The sequence below is a fragment of the Oreochromis aureus genome, linkage group 11, assembly GCF_013358895.1.
Source record: "Oreochromis aureus strain Israel breed Guangdong linkage group 11, ZZ_aureus, whole genome shotgun sequence".
NCBI lineage: Eukaryota > Metazoa > Chordata > Actinopteri > Cichliformes > Cichlidae > Oreochromis > Oreochromis aureus.
The window spans coordinates 20,241,057-20,268,461 of record NC_052952.1 but is presented as its reverse complement, the minus strand read 5'-3'; the positions used below and the strand labels follow the sequence as shown (position 1 = coordinate 20,268,461).

Sequence of the window (27,405 nt, the reverse complement as noted above, 5' to 3'; positions counted from 1 at the left end):
CCACCTGTTTCCTCCTGTGTAACTCTCTCACTCTCTCTCTCTCTCTCTCTCTCTTTCTCGCTTACTCTGATGGCAGGCGCTTAAACAAACACTTTGAATGTATTTACATCGTGATCGTGCAACCTATCTAGAGCCCATCTCTTACAGGTCTAACATCTGCTGTTTGCTTTCAACAGCTATATATATATATATATATATATTGCTATATTGGTATATATATTGCTATATTGGTATATATATTGCTATTTGGTCTACTACAGCTTAGGCCAAACTGATTATTGCAGCTTCTAAATAATTTTTTATGTCCTCTAGAAATTAGGTCGAAAATCAAAATAGGTCTTTATATATATGTGTGTGTGTGTGTGTGTGTGTGTGTGTACAGGCCTACATACAGACTATATACAGGCCTACTAAGGCAAACCAGTTTACTCCAAGCCAACAGGCCCAACCTGTCTATCTTTAGACACGGCATGCTCGGAGAGGGCGTGTTTACTGACCAGCTCAGGTCCAACCACATTGATGAAAGTCCAATCCAGGTAAGCGCAGGTGACTCATTAATTCATTCACGGTGTAGCCAGGGTGACGCACAGAGCAACTTTGCCGGATCCACTGACAACACTCGTGAACGTTAAAGAGGCCGCACTGTAAGAAGATCCGCTCTTCACTTTCCGCAGTAAAGGAAGGCTCTCAGCGCCGAGCAAACAATGAAGCCGCAGTTCTTGCTACCTGCGACCGTAGTGGTGTCGGTCGCTTTGGTGGGGATCATGAAACTGCGGAAAGGTGAGCACGAAAAATACGAGAAGCAGTTCAAGTTTCAGGATGTCAGACTGCGGGTTGCCTATGATGTGCTGGGAGAATACCAGAACGATAAAGCAGAGAAGCAGAACATGCTGGAAAAGGCCAACACTGAGCACAAAGCGCTGGAGGAGGAGGTGAACAAGCTCCAGACCGGCGGGGAAAAGTCTAAGGGAGATACGGACGCCTGCCAGGCAGACCTGGTGAGTCGGAATATTTATCAGGCGTTATTAGGTTCACACGGTTTTATTCCTTTTGTTTCTTTGTTATTATTACGGGAAGAGAGAGCTAGTGGAACCCGAGTGTGGTTTAGTTCAAGAAGAACTCCCCAAACCCGTTCCACCTGTTGAGGAGCTTAGGTACACTCAGAAACTCAGGCTTGTCCGACTGACAGTGGACTTAATGCCGCCACTAAACTGAAGCTGATTTCCTACATTACTGTACAAAATATCAGTCTTTGACATCCAGCTCTTTGAAGATACGGCTTAAAACTTTAATTTTTGATAAAACATACAGATGGATCCCTTGGTTATGCTGCAATGGGTTTGCAATGGCCCTTCCCATGATGCACTGTTTCTTCTTCCCCACATTGCATGTAATTATTACTTAATATGAGTAACAGCGTACATGGTCGTTTGTATTGGCACAGGTATTCTTCATCTGTACAGTATATGCATTTATAATAATGCAGTACAGTGTTTTGATTTATAGCTTTTTTTTTTGTCTTCATGGTTTTTGAGGTGGTCTAATGGTTACTGGAAGAAGACACACCTGTAAATTCTTCATTATGCCAACTGTTCTGACTCAGTCATTTCTGATTTATGATATAGCATCAGGTCTTTTCTTATTGGGGGGGGGGGGGGGGGTTAACCTGCAGACAAAGTCAGGTGCACCATTAACCCAATTCTGAATCTTTCTGCTGCAACAGGATTTTTGTCCTGTCTCCCTCCCCTTCTGCCTGAGGTTTCTTCCTGTTAAAATTGAGTTTTTCCTTCCCACTGTCTCCAAGTGCTTACTCATAGGTGTCATTTGATTGTTGGCCTGTTCTCTGTATTGTTGCAGGGTCTGTACCATATAATATAAAATGCCTTGATGTGATTGTTGTTGTGATTTGGATCTAAAAAAAAAAAAAAAAAAAGATTTTTTTTTAATTAATTAATTTTATTTTATTTTTTGTTAATTCAAACAATACATTTTAGCCTCTGCTGTATATATTGCAGGCCCTATTGGGAAGGTGAGCATACTCCTTCACCCAAGCAAACAGCAGTGGGTGGTGCTTTCAACTGTAAAACAAATAGCATGTAGGCTAGTCCTTATGCTAGGCCTATAAATGATATATATCTGCTACATGCAACATTCCCAAATGAAAGTGACTTTGCTGTGTAACATCATAGCATGTGGCTGAGGAGAAAGCCAAGGGAGCCACCATTTTACTGCACTTTGGTTCTTGTGGGGGGTTTTTTCTCCCAATCATTTATATTTACATACTTATCACATTCACATTCTGCAAACCATTTGTGCAAATTTGATCTCTGTGGTTTCACAAGTGCTCTGTGTTGCTGAGCTTTTCCTTTGCATTTGCAGAAGGCAATCACAGATGAAGTGGGAGCAGCAGAGGCACAGTTAAAAAGTCTGAAAGGTAAGTGATGGTTTATGAAGTCCAGTGAATGAAAGTAGTTGTGTAGTTCGAAGTAAAGAAAGGAAAGACTTTTTTGTATGTTTTACTAAGCTTTTACTAACTTCCACCCCATCTTGTAATTTGGTAACACTTACAGCTGAGCAGGAAAAAGAGAAGACGAGCTGGACAACAGAAGAAGACACTCTGAAGCAGCAACTAGAAAAACACAGCTTAGTGTGTCAGTTCATAAAAACAGATATTGCAGAAGCAAGGTATGGTTACAGCTTTAATTAACATAAATCTGCAGAGCCTATTATTATATATTTATTGTGATATTCATGCACTTATTACATTTTTATTGTAAATTTTTCTCGTAAAAGAACTTTGTGTGGAATAAAAGAGCAACCAAAGGCAGAGGCCCCTAAACAAGATCAACCAAAGGCTGAGGCCCCCAAACAAGAAGAGCCAAAGGCTGAGGCCCCCAAACAAGAAGAGCCAAAGGCTGAGGCCCCCAAACAAGAAGAGCCAAAGGCTGAAGCCCCCAAACAAGATCAACCAAAGGCTGAGGCCCCCAAACAAGAAGAAGCAAAGGCTGAGGCCCCTAAAGCTTAAAAGGCTAAAGGAATTGGACCCATAAGATCGGGCATGGACACTAGTATCCTGGTCTTGGTCTCATTTGGTGTGTGATATATAAAAAGAACAAGGATAAATCTAGTTAGCCTTAAGAAACCCGATAACTGTGCACATGTTCAACAATACTCTAGTTTCTTGATACTAAGTGTCTAAAAGCAGCATGTGAAGTCTGTGTGAATGATACAAGGTCCTGCTGTAAATTCATAGATAGGAATCAGTTTTGCTTGTTTTGGTTTTATAATTTAACATTGGATAATTTTAGTTCAGTTTTAGTCTTTTAAAATGTTTTGTGGGTGATATTTGTCAGGGGGAAGATGCAAGTGGTTCAGAATAGGTATGCAACAGTTTGCAAAGGTGGTTCACTCACAGTCATATGGACGTGCTAAGACTCAATAAAAAATCATCAGGTAAGTTGTGTTGTCAGATCTATTTTATTTTGGTTATCTCAAGTTTTACTTCTCAGTTTACAACCCCAACTCCTTAAAAAGTCAGGATGCAGTGTAAAATGTAATAAACAAGTCTCATAGAAGTTGGGACAGGGCCATGTTTACCACTGCGTAGCATTCCCCCTTCTTCATTGTCTTTTTTTAAATACTTTTTTTAAAAATTATGTGATTTTTGCCTTTATTTGATAGTTGATCAGTGTAGATTAGACAGGAGAGATGAGGAGAGAGAGCAGTAGAGGACACACAGAAAAGGGCCACAGGTGGGACTGGAAACCTGACCGGTGCATTTTAGCCACAAGGCATACAGCTGCACGCTCAACCAGTAAGCCAAGCTGGCACCCCATCCCCTTTTCTTTTTAACAACAGTGTAAATGTCAGGGAACTGAGGAGACCAGATGATGGACTTTTGGGAGAGGAATGTTTTTCCCATTCTTATCAGATCAAGAGTCCCGCATCTTTTTTGTTGTATTTTTAAAAGCATGATGTGTCAAATGTTTTCAGTAAGTCTGGGCTGCAGGCAGGCCAGTTCACCACCTGGATCTTCTACTTCAGCATTGTCTTCCTGAAATATGCAAGGCCTTCCCTGCAAAAGAGGTTGTCTGGATGGGAGAATATGTTCATTTAAAATCCATATATACCTTTCTCCCCTCAGTCATGTCACTGACCTGTTACTAGTAGTACCACTTACTCTTCCAACCTTTTGTTTCCATTCCAACTTTTAATATTAACCTTGTTTAAGAGGAACAATGTTTAGCTGCTCTGGTTCAGTCTAATTTATGGCACAAAAATAATGCAAAACTGTAAACTATCTTTTGACTGATGGGTTGCATGCATGTAATATCTTGTCAACTGTGTGCTTGAGTTTAGGTTTAAAAAATATAATTTAAAAGAAATGAAAAATACTTGCTTGAAATGCAAGTCTTTTGGCATTTTAAAACAGTAGGGGGAATATTTCTGTGATGTAAGTTCAAAGTCTCCACAGCAGTCTTCTTTTTATTAGGTAGCATAATAATTACACAGAAATGCACTAAGAATTATTATAGTGCAAAAAAACCTCTATTATATATGCAGAGCACATTATTGTTCCTAACATGGGATCACCTAAAAATGGAACATCATGATCATTTGTGTGTGAAATAGAGTGCTGTGGCATGCTGCAAAACTTTGGTATCAATCCGATACCAAGTAAAAGGGACAATATTGCCAATACCAATAATGGTACCAATACATTTAGATTTATTACTTATAAAGGCAGCTTAGGGAGAGAAGAGTTGTGTGTCATGACTTTTGAGATGAATCATCATTGTGATCATTGTGATTTTTACTTTCCACATCACACCTTTCAGCCGTTTATGTGTTTTAAAACTGAGTTTTTTGGATACCTGAAATGAAATGTACCTGTCTCTAAAGCACTTTGAGTCAACTTCTGTTGTTTAAATGGGCTATAAATAAAACTGATGTGACAACACAAAAAGGTTCATATATTTTTATATTGGATGTTTGCAGTATATTTTAATTTTTTTTGAAATAATTATTAATTTGACACAATTTAGTGGGTTACATACTGAACTTAGAGGATAGAAACAAAGTATCGATCCTACCGGGCTAGTATCGATCTGATACCACTACCAGTGCTGGTATCGATACCATTGTTACTTGGATCATTTCACCCACCTCTAGTGAAACCCACAAAGCAGAACAATAACTAAAGCTGAATATTTATCTCTGAGATGTAGAGGACAAGAAGTATGAAATAAAAATCCCTTAGAAAAGTATTCAACCTTATTACAACATATTATAAAACATACAAAGTATCATTACCATAGCAATCCATAACGTGATCATTTATTTTATGACCACACACACTAAGCACACCAAGGATTTTCAGTTGGCTGTGCTTGCTTTATTTAGAGCTTTTCTAGTCTTACTGACCGCTCAAAGTGCTCTACACCACATGTCACATACTCTCATACAGCACCTCATTAAACAAAGTTCAACCCCTGTATCTGCTTCACATCCACAACTAATTCAGAAAAACCAAGTAACCTAACATCTTTGGACTGTAGGAGGAATCCAGAGTACCTACACGGGAGAACCAAGAAATACCAACCAGGGGTTCAAACCAGGAGCCTTATTGCTGTTGTCTTAAGTAGACAAAATTCTTCCTTATTAGATTAAATAACCACTATGGGCCACCACCAATCACAATTTTATCCTGATCCCTATCAGTGTCCTTTAAAATACCACCAATACTTTTCAATCAGATATATGTTTTACAGCAAAAGTGCACATTGTAGCTTAGCTATTTGTAGCACCAAATCACAACAGCAGTTGCCTCAAGCACCTTATTATAGTAAGGTAAAGACCCCACAACAAGACAGGGAAAACATCAACAGTCAAACAGCCCTTTTTTAAGCAAGCACTTGGCGTACAATTTATACCCATGAGAGTACGAACTATCTGAAACGTCTAATAGTTGGATTAACACCATTCTGATATGGTGTTAAAGCTCATTATAAGCATCAAAAAGAAATCATTTTTGTTCAGAAATGATCTTTTAGCTTCTGATTACCACCCAATTGCAAAGAACCTTTGTGTGATTTTTGACTGTGCTTCTATACAAAGGAAATTCCTCAGTAAGCTGGAGGCTTACCACCCTTCACGTGACTTTGAGAGAGTAATTCACATCTTTAATACCGCTGAATTAGACTATTGTAATTCTCTCATCGTTGGGTTTGTTCAGTTGTTACTTTGTTGCATGTGGGATGTATAAAATGCTTGCCTTCTGGCAATAAAGAAAGGACATGATCATATCACACCTACACTGGCCTCTTTACATTTCAGGATCCAGTTTAAAAATGAATTTACTTGCTTCTAAGAGTTTGAATGGCTTGGCACCACCCTACTTAAGTGAGCTTTTACAGTCCTACACCGCTGCCAAAGCAGTGAGGCCATATATAAGACTGCAAATGCAATCTTATATATGGTGATTTATTATGCATTTTAGTGTATTTCTTGGTGATTTAACGATTTTGATATGCATATTTAACATACCAAGGTTGTTTAAAATACAGTATAGAAATAAACTTTGTGTCTGAAAGCATTAATGAAAAATCAATATTTGTAATATTTCTCACAGGTTGGCTAAAGAGTGCAAACAGATGGTGACCTATCTGTCACTCTCCCTGCCATAAAGTAATTTATGTTGACAGAGAACACATTGCACACAATAGTCAAGGTGTGGAACTTGATGGGTGCATGGTTGTGAAAACTGTACCTGCCCACTAACCTGTATCCTGGTTGCACAGGTAATAATTAATACATCCAAACACAGACAGAAGGAGAAAGAACAATGAACCAGTCAGACATTGTGTATATACATTTAATAACGCTGCTGTCCTCCATTCTGCGCCTCCATGAAGGGCGTTTGTGCGTCGGTTTCATATTTGACTGTATGTAAATATAAGCTGGTGGAAAAAAAACCTAAATGCTACACAACAAAAATAAAAACGGAAAGCAGTCTCCACTTTCGCTTTCACTGTGAACCTATTAACCATATGTACATCCGATTTGTGTCTTATTGTACTGGACACTATGCTTTGGCCTTTTTGGATCGCTTTTATTAATTTATTTTCCTCTGTTAGATAACTCCTCCACGTCCAGCACTGAAAACTCGGAGATATTGAATAACCACTGTTAACCTTGTCTGCTTCGCTCCCTTTTAGTGACCCTGCCTCTGCGTCAGTATGTGTGTGCATGAGAGAGAGCGAGAGCGAGCATAATCAACTGACCAATCGCAGAACCCACAGCTTTGATGCGTCGCTCCACATAAACTTCAGTCTGTTCTTGTGAAGCTTGCTGTGCAGCTTGCGTTCTGGCCGATCCATCAGTCCAAAGTTGCTCCATCTAATTGTTAATTTTAGATGTATATATTAATATAACATGAATATTATATAGGCGTAGTTATTCATAGCATATATGAGTATTTTAGATTTATAGTCAAATGATATATAACATGAGCTACAGAGGGTAGAAATTACTCCTCCTACTCCTTTCCAATTAAGAAACGGTCAACATTTTGTTTTTGTGTTTTCTATGCAAATATAATGACTTTCACTGATATTGGTTTTTTTTTATGTGCATTAACACGAATATGTTTGGAATAAAGATTTGATTGACTGAAAGTCTTACTTAGAGATGAGAAATGTCCAACATTTAAGGGTGTCTGTCTGTGGGGTTCAGCATTCATGAATTATGATTTTATTATTGAAGGTTTTTTTTTTTTTTTTTTTTTTTTAAATCATCTTATGCTTTTACTAGAGATTTCACCAGGGCACAAAAACAACCTTTATTTGTCACATACACAATGAAATGCTTGTGTCCGAGCTGCAGACATAGCCACTCCATTCCAGGGGTTGGTTTTAGAGTGAGGGGTCTAGCCAGGACTCTTACTGGATGCCGGGTGGGAATTGAATTTGCAACTCCTGCTACAAAGGTGTGTAGTCTTACCACTCTACTATCCAGCTGCAGGGAGAAGACACGAAGTGAAGAGACAGGTGTAAAATGACGTGTGACAGAAGTCCTCACTTGGTGTCAAATCAGGGACATAGCAGCTCACGATCAGCACCGAAACCCTACAGAAGGTCCGTTATTCCATTAGATTTGTTAAGCAGTTGCACAGAAGTGATTTTATATGAGATCAGACCCATTAGATTTAACTCATGACTGCATGCAACGATCGGGCTGTGTGATCAGGTTTACAAAATCACTTCATTGGTTGTAATTTGTGTTTATAGTGAGTATATTGTCGTTGATGTTATCTGCCCCTTTTTATAAAAGCACAGAATAAACACGTTTTCACACTCGTGTGATTCTTTTTCTTTCAAACTAAGACAAGCTGCAAGCAATGTCTTAGTTCTGCAATCTTATCAGCAACACTGTTAAAAACTAATACTTCAGCTAAACTGAAACCCCTTTCAGATGAACTTAAATTAACTCTTAAACCTTAAACATGTTATCAGAAATCAGAAAATCTTGGACTAAACTAAAGGGATGTAATTTTCCTCTTCGGTCTTTGAGATGAGGGCACTAAAAAAAGGCTTTCAAGCAAACTCAATGCAAAGGATGTTAGTTGTTATGTTAAATCTCATGCAATTCATTTTTAAAATCACTTTCCTCTGTATCACCCTGTCATCTCTCATTCTGCTTCACACTGCCAGCCATCTGCTGGAGATTAAAACACTCCCCCAGGCTCACAATTAGGCAATCGAGGGGCTATCATTCCGCCCCAATAGGCTGACAAGGTCGGCGTCATACCAGGAGAGGATACAGAGGCAGCAGCAAGGGACATTTAGTCTGACTGATGTCACAAATGTAAACTGTAATGTGTGATTTGATATGTATGAGCAGAAATGTATAATTAAGAATGCACCTGTGTTAAAAATAGCCAGATTCTCTGTAAGCGATGAAGCTTACAGGGAATATATTCCAGCTACAGAAATGTTCACCTTCTCAGCTACACCCAGTGCTTTCAAATTAAAAGGAAAAACTGTGACTCACCACAGGTAAAAGTCTTTTTTTTTATCAGTCAATACATGCGGTAGATGACGTGAACTCAGCACATGTTAGAGTTCTTCCCACCCCCCGAACACAAAGTGGAAGTTATAACAAACCAACCTGACATCTAGAGGTCACACTGACAGCTGGAGGTCACTGAGATTTTAGAATCAATCCTCAGTCTGCCTCAATGTCACAAGTCTAGCAAAACTTTACAGTCGTTCTCACGTTAAAATATAAATATCAAGCAATTGAAAACATGACAGAACTGTTTAATGAATGTTGATCCATGGACACTAACAGCGCCCACGTTTTGAAGTAAAAGTCAACTTTTTGCCTTTGAAATGATTTGTAGGTTGAAATTAAAGTAATATTGTTTAAAGTTTCTGCTTTAAACAATAAAATTGGTTATTTCTTGGACAAAAGAGTTACCTTGTACTGCTTTCACATTTAGATGCTCTTAATTGTTATAATAATGAAGGAAAACATTTAAAAGGATTTTATTTTCCTCCTGTAACCATGTTTAATGAAAACAAACATAATTTAGAAGTTTTATTTGTTTTAAATATATTCATATTTTTAAAGATAATCTTAGTAACAGGATACGACCAGTGACTTTGGTGAAATGACCGTAGCATTTCACGCTTGTCCTCCCTACAGGCAATAACTGAGTGTTATTTGACTCTGCAGTCATGTCAGTGAGTGTGTGTGTGTGTGTGTGTGTGTGTGTGTGTGTGTGTGTGTGTGTGTGTGTGTGTGTGTGTGTGTGTGTGTGTGTGTGTGTGTGTGTGTACTCACAGTGGGATGAACATTACATCTATTGATCCAGCTAATGTGGGGAGGAAAGGCTGCAGGCCACAGCAGCTGATCAATATACCTCTAATTACATGGAACACAGAGTGTGTGTTACTGAAAGAGTGGAGGTTGGTGGTCCCCCCCAAACTCATAGGGCTGCATATATATAAATGCTGTCCCACTGGGGACAGGCTCACAGACTCGCACACATTCAACAGTTAGCTCTCTTTTATTTTTATTATTTTTCTACTTTTTATTAATCAGCATGCCAGTTTTGAGAAGGATCTACTGATGGGACGCTGGAACTCCACATGTGCTTAGAGAGAATGAGTGAGTATCTTTATTTTTGTTTGTGTTTCGTTATGTATATCATACCTCTTCTCTTGCATTTGCACCAACTGTGTATTTCCTGAAACTAACAGAGACGCTGATCTCAAATGCCAACACGATCTCTGGCTCCCTCGCCCTCTGGGCCTCTGATCTGCTTTTGTCTTCCTGTAGAAGGTTGTTCAAGTCAGTGTTAGTTAAATTCAGCCTTAAACAATCTGACTGATTGTGCAATGTTTGTCACTTCCTAATTTATTTTTTTTTTACCTCACTGCCTCATGTCTCTCTTGTCCAACAGGTTTTTCCAGCCTGCAGGATTCTTCCTGGTTCGCCAGAAGCTGTGTGATATGTTTGATATTCGGTTGTTCTTGTGCTTTATAATGTCAACTAAATATCAGACATATTCCTACAGAGTCCGGCACTGACTTCTGACCTTGCTTCATCCCTGACAAAAGGCCTATGTGTGACGTGAGATGTACTGCAAAATAAAAATGGTGCTGATGGAAATCTTTACAAGTACATGATTGCAATTCTTAAATAGCAAATATTAAAAATATAGATATTAAAATTTCAGAATGATCTCTTTATACTCTGAATGACACAAATAAAAAAAATGAGTGAATATCGGCTTCAGCTGTCTGCTCTTTCTCTCAAACACACGCAGGCATGCACACAAGTACACAACTACAATCTTGTTACAGACAGCTGACACAGTAAAGACGTGCATTGTTTGTTTTTTTTTGTTTGTTTTTTTTTTTTTAACGAGGATCTGACTGTACGGAAACATCCTGCTTCATGAGCAAATAGGCGTTGCTGTCAGTGTTTGTCTTACCAGAGAAGAAGTCAGATCTTTCACTTCCTCCTTTTTCCTCCTCATTATTCTTCTTATTATAATTATTTATATGTTTATTTTTATTTCATTCAATTTTTAAACACAATGTAAGGACTTCAGGTTATATTTTGCCATTCTGGTTCCCCATCTGCTCTCCTGGAGATTTTCTTTTACTATTTTTGATTGTAGGAATGCAAAATGTGAAATTTTATTTTAATTAATGTCTCAATATGAAGTATCTTTTCCCATAAAACAGAATAGAATAGCCTTTACTGTTGTTGTACATAGTATTATCATGCAATTTGACTTCAAAGAGTCCCCCCACTGCATTCCTCAAGGACATTTTATTATGCAACATCCAGTAATAGGTGTCATCCTGATATGAACATGCTTCAGGGAGTGCCAGCTGCAAGACTGGTGGAGCCGGTAGAAAAGACGGTTATCTCCAATTTTCATTCTTTCTGTTTTAGTTTCTTCTTATATTTTGTAGGTTTTCAATAAGATAATGGACTTGCTCCCTACAAACGAATCATACCGTACTTTGTGATTATTGCCCCCTTCAATTTGTTTAAAGGTAAACTTAACAAATCAACAAACACAGCAAAGCAAAAATGTTGCTGTATGATAAGTCTACGACGAGTCTGAGTCATATCAGACATTGCACAAAAATTCCAGTCCACTGGGATCAACGGTCACCACCACTGGTAGCCATGTTTTTCTCCTCAATAAAGTCATGTAAGCTAAATGTGAGTTTTTCCAGTGTGAGAATTCCCACACTGGAATTCTCACACTGGAGAATTCAGTACTTCGCTGTGGGTGCATTCCTGGGACAGTTTTAATAAAATGATTTCCTCTATAACAAATAGAACTAACACCTCTGTTTGCTTTTGCTTAAGTAAGTGTAAGTGTGTTACAATGGAGGGTTCAGGTCACTGAAACACTGACTCTAATTGTTTTTTTTAAACAAAACTTTTCTGTCAACAAGACAGACTGGTTCTTTATAGCTCTACCTAAACACTCAAAGCCTCTCTGGCACACATACACATTTTTCCTATGCTTCAAATCAAATATGACTAGCCAATCGCTGATCAGATGAATGGGGGTTAAAAAAAATCGCAGTGTGTGCGTATGTGTGTGTGTGTGTGTGTGCATATGAGCTTATGCTATCACAGGATTACAGGTGGCTTCTTCAAACACACCCCACAACAAAGAAGAAAAAATATAATGAGCTCAAATTTAATCAGGAGGCCTTCAGATATCGTCAGATGTTGCGTCGTCTCTTGTGTTCCTAAAATAAACCCCACAATGACGCACGCCACACACGAAGAGACTTTTAATAGGAAAAATTAGCCAAAGTTCATTGAATCATTTGAAATCCTGTTTGGACTAATGTTGTTCCCATTATGATTCATTAATTAAAGGACATGAAATTGAATAAAGCAAGTGACATGCTTCAGTGACTTTTAAAATTAGTCATTTGTAAGCAAAAGATAATCAGCCAAGATCTCTGTTTGAAGGCTAAAATATAATATCAGCTCTTAACTGTAACGAAACAAACCTGTCTTTTCATATTACGTCTTTAACAACGGGGTCAAAGGTTCATGTTTATGCTCATGCACACGCATGTAGCTGCTCGTATGTTGGACAATAGGCCAGAGCCTGGTTGTCCTATATAGGGTGTCATCAGCATGATCTACAGATAGGGTCAAATGGCACCCCGTGAAACAAATGTTATCTGAAAGAGTGCACACTGTATACTCTGGGGCACTGTCTGCAAAGCAGTGCAAGGGGGAATGACAAACACTGCAACAAATGCGCTTGTTGTGTGTGCATTTCTGTGTGTGGTGTGTATGTGCGCGTAAACATCCGCTGGTAATTAATGAGTGGGAGGTTTGTGGACAAATGGCAACAAAGAAAGTAGAAAGTGAGTGTGTTCTGATAAAAAAGGGGGTAGGGGGGACAAAACATGCTGCTGCAGTATAAATAGAGAGAGACCAAGAGGAGAGAGTGCATCAGTTCAGGAGGGGCACTGAGGAGGGGACGGAGGAAGAAGCAAGAAGAGGGTGGATGACAGAAGGAGGACCGCACAGAGGAGACCTGGAAGACAATACAGCAGCAGAACATTTTTATACACAGTGCTGGAAACTTCAACCCAAGTGAGAGCTTCAGCCTGAGTACTGAGTTGATGAACCTGAGTCAGACTGATATGTTCATGGTGTTTCTTTAACCTTTGCACTTCTTCTCTTTTCAGAAATGGCAAACACCACAAGTATGCTCCTGGCTCTACTGTCTTTCCTGAGTGCCACTGTGCCATGCTTTTCTGCGTACAGCAGTGGCGAATGCTTCTTCAACACTAAAGGTATCATATATCCTTCATATACAATTAAACACTTCTTTTTTTCTTTTTCTTTTTTTTGGTGCATGAGCACCTAATGTTTTCAGAATGTCTCCATCCCCTTAGTCTGTGTGCTGTCGTTACTCATCAGATGCACATTTGATAACAGGATTGGTTCAAAAGCTTCAGATGCATACTAATGTAATAAGCTACCAAGTATGAAGAGGCTGCAGTTTTCTTTACACAAACATTCAGAGCATCTATACCTGAGAGAAGGTAAATCAGTGAAGTGCAGGAGTGAAAAAGCTGCATTTAAACTGGTTTTATAGCATTTTTTTCTTGTGTAGTTAACTTCTAAAACTGCAAAAAAAATTATTTAGGCAGTTTTTTTTAAATATAATTTAATGTGTGATTAACATTTTAATAGATATGCACTTATTCTCGTAAATTTCGAATGTAATGGCATGGAATGGGTTTTATTTAATTTTCTACTTCTCTTTCTCATGTTTGTTATTTTTAAGGGACCTGTGAACACATGGGACAGATGTACGGGATAGGAGAAAGCTGGATCACCAGTGACTGCTACCAGTGTGTTTGCATGGAGCCTTTTGGAGTGGGATGCTGTGACCAGTGAGTTTCCTTACACACACACACACACACACACACACACACACACACACACACACACACACACACACACACACACACACACACACACACACACACACCAAGCACATGCTATATTTTGATGTGGCATTCACAACTAAACTAACTAAACACTAATCTTTCCTGCAGTGGATCTCAGCCTGTGGACTATCCAGATTGGTGTGAGGTCATCCGTAAGCCGGATTCTTGCACCAGCGTTGCAGTGATGAAAGTCAATCACAAACTGCCGTGCCTCTGGGGACAAGGCCGTCTCAGGACAGCTGCAGGGCAGCCGTGGAAATCTGACAACGATCCCTTATTTTGAATTCAGCAAATAAAACCAAAGATAGCAATAGATAAAATGTGATATTTATTAAGCATAACTAAATAAATGATTGGTTTTAGCTCAGCATAAATTAGTCAATTTTACACAAAAAAGCAATTACCTCCATATCTGTTTGCCGTATTATATTAATAATAATATTTGTCATTTTAATATTTTGATGTTTGTTTTTGAACTGTAACTTTAAATGTGTTACATGTGTCTGGTTCACCTTTTAAGATCAAATAAAATCTTCAATATATCTAATTTATGGCTTTTTCACATTTGTTACTGTGTTATTATTTTATATAAATATATTTCTTTGTTATTTTTCTAACGCTTAACTGTAACCATAGTGTTTATAAACTGCACAATGGCTTTTCTAGCTTTCTAACTGGTATTTAGAGCATCTGTACCTGAAACGAAAAAGTCATCAACTGAAGAGAGGTCGGTGTTTTGAAAATATAAAGGATCCCAAATAGAGTTTTGGACTTTGAGCTGTAAATAATTTATAAATTTTCCTGCTGATTAAAACCTCCCTCAAGCCCTCTTATACTACACTGAAGTACTAAGTAATAGTGAAGGAAAGTGTGTGTGTGTGTGTGTGTGTGTGTGTGTGTGTGTGTGTGTGTGTGGCAACTATGATTATTTCCACACTTATTCCAGCACTTTATATTTCATTTATTTATTGATTCAAATTCCTAATTTTCCATGGTAATGGGAGTCATTAGATTTGTGCTTCTATGATCACTGTGGGTCGAGACGAGACACTCCGTGTGTATATGCATATCTAATTCTTTATTTCTTTTATTATTAACTTTTATCAGATACTGTTTAACGTTTTCGAGAGTGAAACGCAATTTTGTGAACTTTTATTTTGAAAGCGCGGCGCATAGTTATGACGACACAGTGGTGCGGGTGAAACGGTCCAGCGAGTTAATAGTTGTTTGTAACTGCTTGTTCAAAACATTGCTTTATTTCCGAATTGCTGCTAGTTTTGATATATGCCAAAGCAACAGAGGGCAGTAAAATGTGGATACTGACGCCCCAGCAGCCTAGAGGTAACGTTTCGTGTCATGGCGGCGTTTTAAAGAAGCTTTATTTATCACGCTGCAGGCCGGACAAAGTTAGCACCTTGATGATGGAGTTAGCAGCTATCTGAGAAACACTAGATTAAAGCATTTAAAGCATGTTTCATACAGGAAGCCTCTGTCTGGTTAGCAGCCCGTTAAGCTGCATGTTTGCTGTGCTGTCACGTGTTTATACTCTGTGTTAATTTAATGTTGCTAAACAGGTTAATGTGTTATCTGAGTATCATCATATGATGCTTTGGTTCTCAATTAACTTACGGCAAGTTGAAATTAATGGTAGCAACTATAAACAAGATGTCAAATAATCTGAATTTAAATGTTTCCAACAGTCAAAGTCAAAAACTCAAAACCTTTTCTAGTTAATGACCTAAATGTGTAATTAATGAGATTTATGTATGGATTGATTTACAGTAGGAGCACAACTTCTTACACCACAGGTAAACTGTAGGTAGAAGAGGATTTGATCGCTACTTTGTCAGTCCTGTGCTCCATCACATGACCCTCAGTTATTCATAAAAAAACCAAAACAAAACAGATTTGTTCATGGAGTTTTGATTTTACTCAGAAAACAAATATCAAGAAGAATGTTTGAGTCTCGATCATTTTGTGATAATATTTTGTTTGTTAAAAGATAAAATGTCGAATTTTCTTAAAAAATTCCTGGATGCAGAACTTCAAAAGGGGATGACTTTTAGGTTGGTCTAACCTCCACTTTTGGTAAAAATTTCATGCAAATTCTGCTTTATTTTTTAATTTTTTAATGCTAACAAAGAAAAGATCAGAAAATCACTGACCTGCCATCTGTCACTCACAGATGAGGCCTGCTATCTCCTCCCGGGTAAAGAGTACGTGGTGGGCCGAAAGAATTGTGACATCCTTCTTCCGAGTGACCAGTCTATCAGCAGGGCTCACGCTCACCTAAGTGCAACAGAGCAGGTGAGACAAGGCAGGGTAATAATCAGGTGGTATGAACAGAGAACGATTAGTTGTGGTGTTTATATACAGTTTATACACACTCAGTGGTAACTTTATTAGGTACACAAGTGAAATCTGTTGCAATCAAATACAACTGTGCTGTCCTGTGCTTTTTTTTTACTCCCCGTGTGCTCATATGCACAGGGTGTGTGCTCATAAATCATCGTTTGAGGTGTATGTAACAACAAAAACCCTGCTACTGCTATGACAACAAGCTTTAATCTTTCAATCTTGCATGCTTTTATTTGATCAAGGCTTGACTAATGTAGATGCTGGTCTTAATGTTTTCCCTTGCAGTTTTGCAGCTGCTTCAAAATGCCGCAGCTTGCATTTCAACTGGGAAGAACACTTTATCAGTTATTTTTCTGATAAATTTTAAGATTTAATTACTTGCTTTTAAATCCTTAAGTGAACACCCTCCTGCACATTTTTCTTTTAGAGGCATTTAACGATGCACAAATCCAGGGGATCAAACGTTTCTCAGAGTTTACACCGTCATGTCAGATCTGCTGCTTTACCGGCCTGTTTAAATCTATGCTTAAGGCCTATTCCTAAACTTTAATCCAGCTTGTGCTGATACTTATGTATTATATGTAATTTTAAGGAAGCAAAGACTTTTTTAGTGCCTTTTTACCTTTTTCCTGGTTTACCAGAGGATCAATAAAAATCCTCTTGGTATTCCTTGAAGCACCAGTGAAATATTTGCCTGCATGATGACACTTTGGTACAGCAGGTGGTGCTGTTGTGCTACTCTTACATAACTACGCCTGAAAATAGTAAAACATGCCCACTACTCAGCTGTAATTGTTGTGTAGTCAAAGAAATTCTCCATTTGGTTTTTACCAAAAGCTATACTGGCTGTGCTGAGTAATGCGCTTGCAAAATAAAACACACATGATGTCATTTTAATTGCAATTTTAAAAAACTGCTACATGGTGACACATTGTTTTGTTCTTCTGAGACTCACATGGAGCTCCCACAGTATTATCAGCTACTAAATATGGATTGTTTGGCTTGCCGTATCTGTGTGGTTTCTTGTTGCTTGCCTTAAGCAGTCTCTGAATTAATTTCTTTCTCTTTCTGTTTACTTGATGCCTTTTTATTGATACATTCAAAAACCTGCCGCACTATAAAAATATCTAAAATGATAAAAATGTCTATTAAAGCTTGAGTTTAATTACAGTTTAACTTCTGTGACATTTTATCTTCCTTGGATGTCACCGTGACCTCACAAAAATGGTTTTATTCATAATTCAAGAATGCGTTAATTATTTCACATTAATATCTAATCTGAAAGTGATGGGAGTGATGGAGTCTGGCACAAAGTCAACATGTTTGGTCAGATGATGAACGCTGATAGTAATACTGAGGCTTGTCTTCAGTAAGACATTAATAATGTGGTGATTGGTCTCATGTATTCTGCTTTTTAGACCCTGACTCTGAAAGACACCTCCAAGTATGGTACATTTGTCAACAACCAACAGATTACAACACCAGTGAACCTGAAATCAGGGGATTTAGTAACTTTTGGGGTTTTTCAAAGCAAATTCAGGTATGCAGAAGAGATATGGTTATATTTCTTGAATTTTTACACAATGTCTTGATGCATGCTCAATCATCCAGGTAAGTAAATCCCAACAGGTTGATTCTGTTCATCTGGACGTAGCGTTTTCAGTGGGAGAAACGTTTCATTGTCATGAGAATTTGCATATTAATGATCAAGGAACTGACCTCCCAGCCCATTATTCATTCAGTGGTGCTGGTTTCAGTCATTGTGCAAATGTACTGTTTATAAGGTTCAGCTGAAACTGAAGAAGTCACTTGGATGAGTGACGAATCGTTTCCCCCACTGAAAATGATGAATAGAATCAACTTTTTTGGGAACTTTTACAGAAGTTAATTCTAAAAGGAATTTTTTTTTTTATCTGCACATGCATGCAAAAAAAATAACAAAGATTGGGGGGGGACATAGCTATACATCAGAGCTATTTGTATTATGAGAGCTGTTTTGCCGTATTATTTATTATTTGTACTTGTTTGTTACTGTTCTTACTGTCTTGGAGCAACAGTGACCGCATAATTTTCTCTTGGATTAATAAAACGTTCTGATTGTGGTTGATTGTATCTCCATCACCGTGTCTTCTTTGTGTCAGTGTGGTTCATCTGCAGCCAGTCGTGTGTTCATCGTGTTTGGACAACGCAGGCCAAGCATCGCTCTCTCAGGCCGTGCTAGCTTTGGGTGGTAAGCTGGTCGGCAGCTGGTCTCAGGACTGCACCCACCTGGTTATGTCTTCTATTAAAGTCACCATTAAGGTCAGGACCCGACTTTGTATCCTCATTAGCTCCTGTGACATGTTTGTTCATTAGTTTGTTTATTTTTTGTTTTTCTTAATTAGACCATTTCTGCTCTGCTGTGCTGCTGTCCCATCGTGAAGCCAGAGTTTTTCTCAGAGCTCAGCAGAGCTGTTCAGCAGAAGTTACCGCCTCCTAAAGCCGAGAGGTACAATACAAACCATTCCCATGGATTCACGGTAACGCCGAAGCTTAGCTCAACGTCATCTTCTCTCTGTGTTTTTTGTTAAGCTTCATTCCTGAGATCGATGAGCCCAGCTTGAATAAAGACGATGTTAATCTTGGAGCGGTTCCACTTCGCAAACAGCTTTACAGTGGACGGACCTTTATTTTCCTTAGCGCCAAACAGGTTAGTCACCTTTTTTTGATCTCGCTGTACAGAGTTCAGGGTTGCAAGTTATATTGTCTGTCATGACTGCTTCTTTCTCACATGATTGCGAGCTTCATTTGCGAGGTTGACGGAAACCTCTGAATTTCTTTATTCTACAAATTCCCACCAACAAGAACTAAATGTTTTCATTTAAAACGTGTATTATCAGAGTCTAATGCAAAAAGTAAACCAAATTCTTATCTAATGACAATATACACTCACCTGCCACTTTATTAGATACACTTATTCAACTACTCTTTAACAAAAACATCTAATCAGACAATAACATGGCAGCAGCTCAGTGCATTTAGTCACCAGAATTTGGTGTAAATAACAAGAAAGCATGGATCCATCCATCCTAATATTTAACAAAGACATGAGCTCATACTTCAGTACTTCTTGTGAGGGATTTATGGTTAAGTTTCATAGTGATGAATCACATATGGATAAAAAATAAAAAAAAGACCTGATTGTGCCGATGAGATGAGTTCTGGTGCACCGCAGGGCATTTTCACATTATGAAACCTCATCTGGGACAAAAACGTATCTCTGCTGTCTTGTTTGGCCTTTTTCTCTTACGTGAGATGAATGAGATTAAAGACCTAATGGAATCATCTTTTTATCCTTTTTACATGTTTTTCTTTTGACGTGCACACTCTGCTAACTGTAATGTGATATTTTGTTAGCTTTATACAACCTATATTGCATCCATGCTTTGAATAGCTAACTTTTTGGCTTCAAATTATCATCAGAATGTAAATAAATAATGAAACAGTCCATATTTAGATTGTCTGCTTATCTGCTTTGCTTTCACTGTGCAACAGGGATGAAATCTCACAGGAAATTGAAGGCATATGCGCACAATGGACACAGAAAGCAGTGCTTTTGTTTTCTCTGTAGCTCTGGGTAACTTTCCCCAGGTAGCTGAAGGGCTTGATGCTGTAACAATTGAAATAACTATGGAAACTTCGCCAGGCAAAAAGAGCTTTTGTCTGAGGAGACAATGGAGGTGAAGATGAAATTCAAAGGAGCCAAAAGCAATCTCTGGGCAGATATTCACTCAAGAGTTTGGCATGAGAGGCAGCCTTGTTAAACTGATGTTTTTGTGTTTATCTGTAGTTTATTTGTGTATGTGTGTTAATATGCGGTTCTTCTGTGCTGTTTCCAGCTGAAGCGCCTTCGTGCGGCAGTGAGTTTTGGAGGTGGCAGGAGTCAGCTGCTGGAGGAGGGCAGCCTGCCCCGTGACCTGCTGGAGTCTCCGTTGAGCTGTGTGGTTGATTTTACAACAGGTGCCTCCCAAACTCTGCTGTCTCCCTCCGCAACAGAGTGGGCAAACTCTGTGAAGAGCATCGTTGAAAGGTTCACACTCCCTTTGTTCTGCAGGGTGTTGATCATTTGTTTGTGTTGACTGAATGATTTCTGAATCTTTCTCCTTTTAACTGGCACAGAAAAGGCCTTCGAGTCATCACAGAGTCTGAAATCGGTCTGGCTGCCATCTATGCTTCCTGTGAAAAATACTGCAATCCCTCAAGCTCAGATTCAGGTGGCTGACCGAACAAAAAAACACAGAAGAGTTTCTATATTTTATTGTTTTCCTTGAATTGATTTGTTTCTTTTTTTGTGTCTTAGACTCTGTACCAAAAGTGACACCCAGAATCCCGAGCGCCTCGCTGTCACAGAGCGTAGCTGTGGATGAGACCGTGTTACCCGCAGCATCGCAGAACATCACGGCGTACGCAGCGAACACAGAGACATCACAGAGGTTCAGACACGCACTTACAGACACCATGATGTGCCCGTCAGAAACGTTGCCTTAGTCGTCTTCTTCATCTGAGGTGTTACAGTTCACTTTTTTGCATTTTCAGGATGCGGGTTTGTGAGGTCACCGGGGTGACATCGGTAGGGGAGACGCCTGAGAAGAAGCCGCACCAGTATGCCAGTCAGCTCCGTGGATCCAGCCTCGTGGCTCAGAAAACGACCACTCAGTGTGTTGTGGATGAAACAATGAGCTCATCGTTCACCGCTGCAGCAAACGCAGAGTCACAGAAGAAGAAGTCTGAATCCAAGCTAGCAGGTAGCTGCATGAGTGAATCAGAGATACAGCGATTGATAGTTTTACATTGTCTGAGCTTAACAGAGGACTAATCCAGCACCCCTGCCGTATTTTTACTCCTCGGCCATAAAAAATGCAGGTATAGGGTTTTGTTGTGGGTGCCGTGAATACGATAACTCGAGAACAAGACGATATAGGATTTTGAAATAACTAAAAATCTCAGACGAGTTTAAAACACGGCGACCTTGACCTCAAGGTCAGTCATCTACCTTGTCAACAGCTATGCATGTTCCAGCCTAGTACATGTGCTGCTAATATCTTTATTTTTTTTAAATGAGTGTTTTTCTGTTTCAGGTGAAGACGGTTTTGACATCAGACCACAGCCATCAACTCCTAAGACTAACAGTGGCACCAAGACTTTCCCTCCGAAGCAGTCTCCTCAGAAACCAAAAATCTCTTCACAAGCTTCTCCGCAGAAACAGTCGACTCTGACCGCTTTCTTTCAGCCAGCCAGCAAGAAAAGGTAAATCTGTGTTTAGGATTTCACACTGTGTGACTGTTTTCTCTTATGGGACCTCAAATATTGACACTTCAGATCTCTGCGAACTAATCTCTGTCATATTGGAATAAAGAGGAAGTAGTAGCACATGAAAGGAATCTTTTTTTATATATATATATATATATATATATATTTACTTTAAACTGAATTATCTAATTGAAACCAGTTAAAGAGAAAAACTTCATTTATTTCTGCCCATCTCTCTCTATTTTATCCTCTCATCCAGGCATTTGGAGGACGAGCCCTCGGCTGTCACGTCAGACCCAAAGCGACCTGCACTAGAATCATCCGTCACTGCTCGGGCACCACACACCTCAGCCACGTCTGAGGAAATCCCCTCACACAGAGGCCGTGCTACTGTGTCCCAGACTCCACTCGGGTCAGGAGCTGATTTGTTCACAGGACGGTCAGAGGCTCGCTCAGAGGAACCACGGAGTAGAAAGAGGAAGGAGATGGAAGATGTGATACAGATGGAGGAACTGGAGTCCATTATGTCTGAAGATATGGACTGCTTTGATGAGCAACCCTCAATTAATAAAGGCCAGCAAGCCAAACATGAGCACAGTTCAGCTAAACAGAAACAAGTTTTAAATAGTGCGGAGTTTTCGAGCAAGAGGCAACGGGTCCACCTAGAGAAAAATGGGATAACCAATCAAAGGCCACAGGCGGGCGCAGAGAAAGAATCGAGTTTGCAGAAGGACAGCCAGCGATCTGAACAGCACGCTGTCCGTATTAAGACAGAGCCAGCTGACCCAGCTGACTACACAACGGCTAATTATGGGTCGAGTAAACCAGAAGAAATGTCATCAGCTAGTACAAGTAAAGATGTGATTCCTTTTGAAGAAGATGATGTGTCCTTCATTGAGGTGAGGAAAGATGATTTACTGTCTGTAATTCAGTCTGCAGAGAACTGAAGCTTAAACTGAAACTACATCAGTATACGCAACTATAACCCAGCTATGCATGAGAATGATTATTTCTCAGTTTCACCTTTTTTCTTTTTTTTAGGATTTAGAACTACTCAATGCAGATATTCCTCAGCCTAAAGAAGAGACTAAAAGCCCTCTGAAACCAGTTGTGATCAAACAGGAGGTCCAAGTGAGTTGTTCTCTTTTCCTCCTGAAGACTAAGCTCAGTTTTCTTGCTCATTTCTAGGTGAAGAAATATTTAAAGCTTTATAATATGTGAATATATTAATAGTCTGTGTATTTAATGAATCTCAAAGACCTATCAGATAGGTCTTTGATATGATGTAGTATTGTGATATTAATATTTTATGAAATATATTAAAATACTGCGTGAACTACAAACAAGAGGGTTCATCCCATGAAATCAGCTCAACTGAAAAAAGCCCAACACTGGACATGCTTAGCTTGACAATAATAATTCAGAGCAAACTAGTGGTCCAGTCACATGAGTAAAAATCAGACAGCAGATTGATATGGTGGGTTTTAGCAACAGTGATGCTTCGCAATCTTATTTTGCAGCAAAAAAAAATGACTGAAGTGAGATAACTTTATCTTATTGAATAAACCAGATATTGATAAAGTTGAACTTTTAGGACATAATTTGCTGTTGAAAATAGGTGATAAAGTATAAAAATATCTTATTGCAATACTCGGTATATTACAAAATTTTAGAAATTGCATTGGAGCATGCATGGCCTTTATTTGAAGCTGTCTGTCATCCAGGCGTTGGTAGTTTAGCCCAAGCTTTTTAGGGTTCACACTGTATATCGCCTGAGCACTGTGTTTCTGTTTTAGCTGCTGTATTATACCATATAAATGTCTTAGAAAGAAGCCTGCCTGACAGAAGTGCGTTGTTGCAGGAGTCAAAGATCGATGAAGACCTTCCTAAGAAGCTGCTGTTGGTGGAGTTTAAATCTCTCACCGTGGCAGCTCCTCCCAAAGCCAAGCAAAATCAGACGCAGGGCAACGGCCACATAAAGAACTTCAAATGTTTCCGCAAGGTCAGACAGTGATGACTCACGCACGCACACACACACATGCGCACACACACACACACACACACACAGAGCAGAGGCTCATTTCAAATGTAAAATAAGTCATTAAATAAATTATTCAGTTAATTCAGTTTTCCATCCAACAATACGTGTCACCCCTGGGTAAGTTAAAAAAAACCAAAACACACGCACTCACATTTTAAGATCTGAAGTGAAAGTTTAAAAATAAAAGACCTAAAGATTTTTAATTGTTTTAAGTATTTTTGCCTAATCAGTTCATCTTCTTTATAAAATTTCCATTATTTTTAAACATATGTTTTTCTGAGTTTATGAAATGTCATATTCAACTATAAAACCCGACAAAGACCGCGTCTGTTTTTTTGTTTTGTTTCTGTGACACAGAATCGTGTGCCGGGCTCGGAGGGCTTTCATCACATTATTGGAGGATCTGATCTGCTGGTTCACAACCGGGGCAAGAACTCTGATCTGGATGAATGGCTGAAAGATGCAGCTGAGGTGCTGTCGCCTCTCTTATTTGTTTATTATTCGTTCTATTCTTTGATTTATGACTTTGAATTGAATGAATTTTTGTCTGTGTCAGGAGGAGCAACAGAGCAGGAGGGACGAGACCATAGGAGATGATCTCTTTAGGTGAGAAACGGGATCTAATAATCTTTAACGAGACCGCAGAAAGTAACCTTGTTATTCCTTTGCAGTGTCCTTAAAACGCATCTATGCCTTCTGTGCCACAGTTCAACTTTGACAGTTTTATTTCGGCCACTTATTCGGTTTGTCACACTGATTTAGTTTATTGTTTGCTTTTTGTTGTTTGTGACCTGATGTGTGACAACAAAAGGGACAGGCCAGCTCAGCAGGGTTCTCCAACTTTGGACCTGATCTAAAACTCAGAAAAGTCAAACACTAACGTGTTGACTTGATCAAAAATAGCAGACACGGTTAAAATAGAATTTATATTATTTATATTTGAAATGAAATCAGCCTTGAAAAATTGTGCCATAATGAAAACACAAAGCACATCTAAGCAATCATTTCCTAAGAAATTATATATAAATTATGTTTAACTGGACCAACTGGGCAACTTATGTGTTGCTCGTGTTCAGACGTTCGATGCGTTGAGGAATAAAAGCCAGATTTATTCGGGAGGGACAACAGGGCCGTGCAGATGGTAGTAGTTTAAAGGAGGGGGGAAATGGCTGTCTCACATCCCTCACAATGTTATTTGCCTTGCTCCATCCATGGTACCTATAAATGCTTTCTAAGCTTGGTAATGCAATTCCCAACAGCTTACTAGCTCGTGCTGCTGTCTTGCCTCAGAAGCATTTTCAAACCAACAAATGATACAGCAAGTAAAAACAATTTCAATAAAAGCACAAGAAATCATGTGATGCATTTTAAAATCTGCTTAGAAAGATAAAAGTTTCCTTTAAAACTTTGTTCTTTGTTGTGTCTTACTACCCATGAAGAGTCCTGTTTTAGTCTATAGTCAAGCACAACTCAACTCCAGGGAGCTACTCATGTGCATGTTTGTGACCAAACTGGTGGTCCAAATGGTGCCAAGAGGATGTCTGGATGTTGCTTTTTAGGGGTTTTCTTGTTGTTGCCTCTCCTGTGCACCTCTTGTTACTTTAATGTGTACCAAAGCAGGTGAAATGGATTCACACTGGTTTATGCTTCCTAACAGTTCCTACAAAAAGCTCCAAATCCTTTCCCATTAATTGTTGACTGCGTTGCCATTAAAGTGAAACCTTCACATCTCTCTCTCGTAGAAGAGCTGTTTGCTGTCATCCATGACAGCCTGGGAGGTAAAAATACTCCAAAGGTTCTGCGAAGCCTCAGCCGCTACACTCAGGAGCACAAGACATAATTAGCCGAGAATTATGGATACGGGGCTTCGGCAGCTCCAGCTTAACCAGTCAGAACCTAGAGATTGTTTCGTCACCACCGTTGCCTGGGTAACGGATGATGTAAGCCGGCGCTGGTGTGTTTTCTTTGACTAAGCAGAAAAGAGACCGTCTGAGATTGATTTTGTGTGTGTGTGTCAAGGCTGAGTTGTTTGATCACTGAGTCATGCTCAGTCAGTCATGCGTAGTCAGGGAACAGACTCTGTTGCTAAGAAAACAGTCCAGTACTTTTTTATTTTTTTGCTTTTTTTTAACGTTTAAACCAAGTTTCCAGACGTGGTTTATAGGAAGCTTGTTTGCTTTGAGCTGTTCAAACATTGTCCCCGTTTTACAGGGCTTAATTTGGGCAGTTTTTTTTATTGTTTGTTCAAAATGCCTCTTAGGACATTGAGGAGTGATGCATGAGGAATGTTAAAAGCCCATCCTGAGATTGTCCTTTTTATGTGTGTGTGTGTCTTTAGGTACAACCCCACCAAACTAAGCAAGAGAAGATGAAATGCCTTCTTTTCAACATCCTCCAGATTGGATTCATTTCAGAGGTACAGGAAGTATCAGCCCTGTGTGGAAGGACTCCAGAAATAACTTCATGCATCACTTTATGTTTGTAATTCATTTGTAATTCATTGTTTGGCTGCTGTTCCTGTTCTGTTTTTTTTTGTTTGTTTGTTTGTGTTTTTTTAGGCTCGTCTAATTAAGCCACTGACAGCAAGCAATGTAACCAAAAAAATAGTCGCATGCTCAGAGATTTTTTTTTTCACAGTTTTTATTTGTCAATAATAAAAAACATGGCATACAAAACATTAAAAATGTTTCAGCTGTACAAGAGAGCTTCAAAACTCTACATGCTAAAAGCAGATTTTCCTTCACTTTGAAGTTTAAGACCCAATGTGTTCCCTGGTTTTAGCAGAACTACAGTAGAAACTCCAGAGGGATTCAAGTGTTACCGTTTCTTAAGCGATCTCTAGAGAGCCGACCTTGCAGGCACTTTACCAGATCTGAGACTGTTCAGATAAAGAGTCCTCATGCCAAGCATCTGTTGGCCTTTCTGTGCAGATAGCTAAAGCTCACCTGCCCCCCACATAATCACAGATAGTGTGGCTTATAAGTTGAGGGTTAATTTGGCATTCAGCATTAATTGTGCAATAACAAAGTCTTTTTTTTTTTTAAATGGGCTACAGTGTGGCAAAAGTAGTCAGGAGACTGCCTTCAAACACAATTTGAAATAACAATAAGGTAACATAGCTTAAGTTTTTGATTCCTAAGTTATCTTGTGAAATCTGTACAAGTATGAACAGAAAATATAAATAATCTTGTTGCTTTAGAAGCTATGATCTGGTGTGTCTTACCTTGATGTAACAGCCTCATATTTTTCTCTTTAAGTAAAGACAGTAATCTTCATTTTTGAGTCATTCAGCCCCCTGTGTCGTCCTTAAATTCACTCTTCTCGCGTCTCGTAGCACTTTACTGTCTGTTTGCTCAGCAGCTGCTGCTAGGCAAAAGTTCATGCCTGCATGCATATATTTAATATTTATATCAAAACAGTAGTCCAAGTACGTGAAAACTCAGGTGGAACACAAGTATACACATTTTCACTAGTTAACTGTTATATGAGTGTTTAAGCAGCACTGCTTTAATCTATTCTGTTAGTGGAAAAAGTAATATGACTACATTACATCTTATTTAGTAATCCATTGCCCCCGACTTATTTTTGTACTGAATGGGGGTAAGAAAAAAAAAAGATCAAAACTTCACATTACATCACAGTAAAGAAAGCAAGAGCTGTGCGTGAGCGGCAAAAAAATAATTATTCATGCAC

General features: G+C 39.0%; 3 protein-coding genes across 3 annotated transcripts; all 3 read left to right on the top strand.

Moving 5' to 3' along the window:
* The first annotated feature begins 550 nt into the window (after positions 1-550).
* Positions 551-4,960, top strand: zgc:174935 (uncharacterized protein LOC796019 homolog). Its single transcript, XM_039619786.1, has 4 exons — positions 551-998; positions 2,380-2,434; positions 2,571-2,685; positions 2,794-4,960. The coding sequence occupies exons 1-4, from the start codon at positions 705-707 to the stop codon at positions 3,023-3,025; spliced, it is 696 nt and encodes a 231-aa protein (XP_039475720.1). The 5' UTR covers positions 551-704; the 3' UTR covers positions 3,026-4,960.
* Positions 4,961-13,028: 8,068 nt separating this feature from the next.
* Positions 13,029-14,534, top strand: msmp2 (microseminoprotein, prostate associated 2). The gene is made up of 4 exons (XM_039619162.1): positions 13,029-13,158; positions 13,254-13,361; positions 13,859-13,967; positions 14,133-14,534. Exons 2-4 carry the CDS (start codon positions 13,256-13,258, stop codon positions 14,305-14,307), a joined length of 390 nt encoding a protein of 129 aa, XP_039475096.1. The 5' UTR covers positions 13,029-13,158; positions 13,254-13,255; the 3' UTR covers positions 14,308-14,534.
* Positions 14,535-15,205: 671 nt separating this feature from the next.
* Positions 15,206-26,987, top strand: nbn (nibrin). The gene is made up of 17 exons (XM_031734046.2): positions 15,206-15,365; positions 16,210-16,331; positions 17,801-17,922; positions 18,524-18,683; positions 18,767-18,870; positions 18,954-19,071; positions 20,261-20,451; positions 20,541-20,635; positions 20,722-20,854; positions 20,958-21,166; positions 21,500-21,668; positions 21,931-22,570; positions 22,713-22,802; positions 23,533-23,673; positions 24,070-24,183; positions 24,269-24,318; positions 26,051-26,987. Exons 1-17 carry the CDS (start codon positions 15,335-15,337, stop codon positions 26,082-26,084), a joined length of 2,523 nt encoding a protein of 840 aa, XP_031589906.1. The 5' UTR covers positions 15,206-15,334; the 3' UTR covers positions 26,085-26,987.
* Positions 26,988-27,405: the final 418 nt, after the last annotated feature.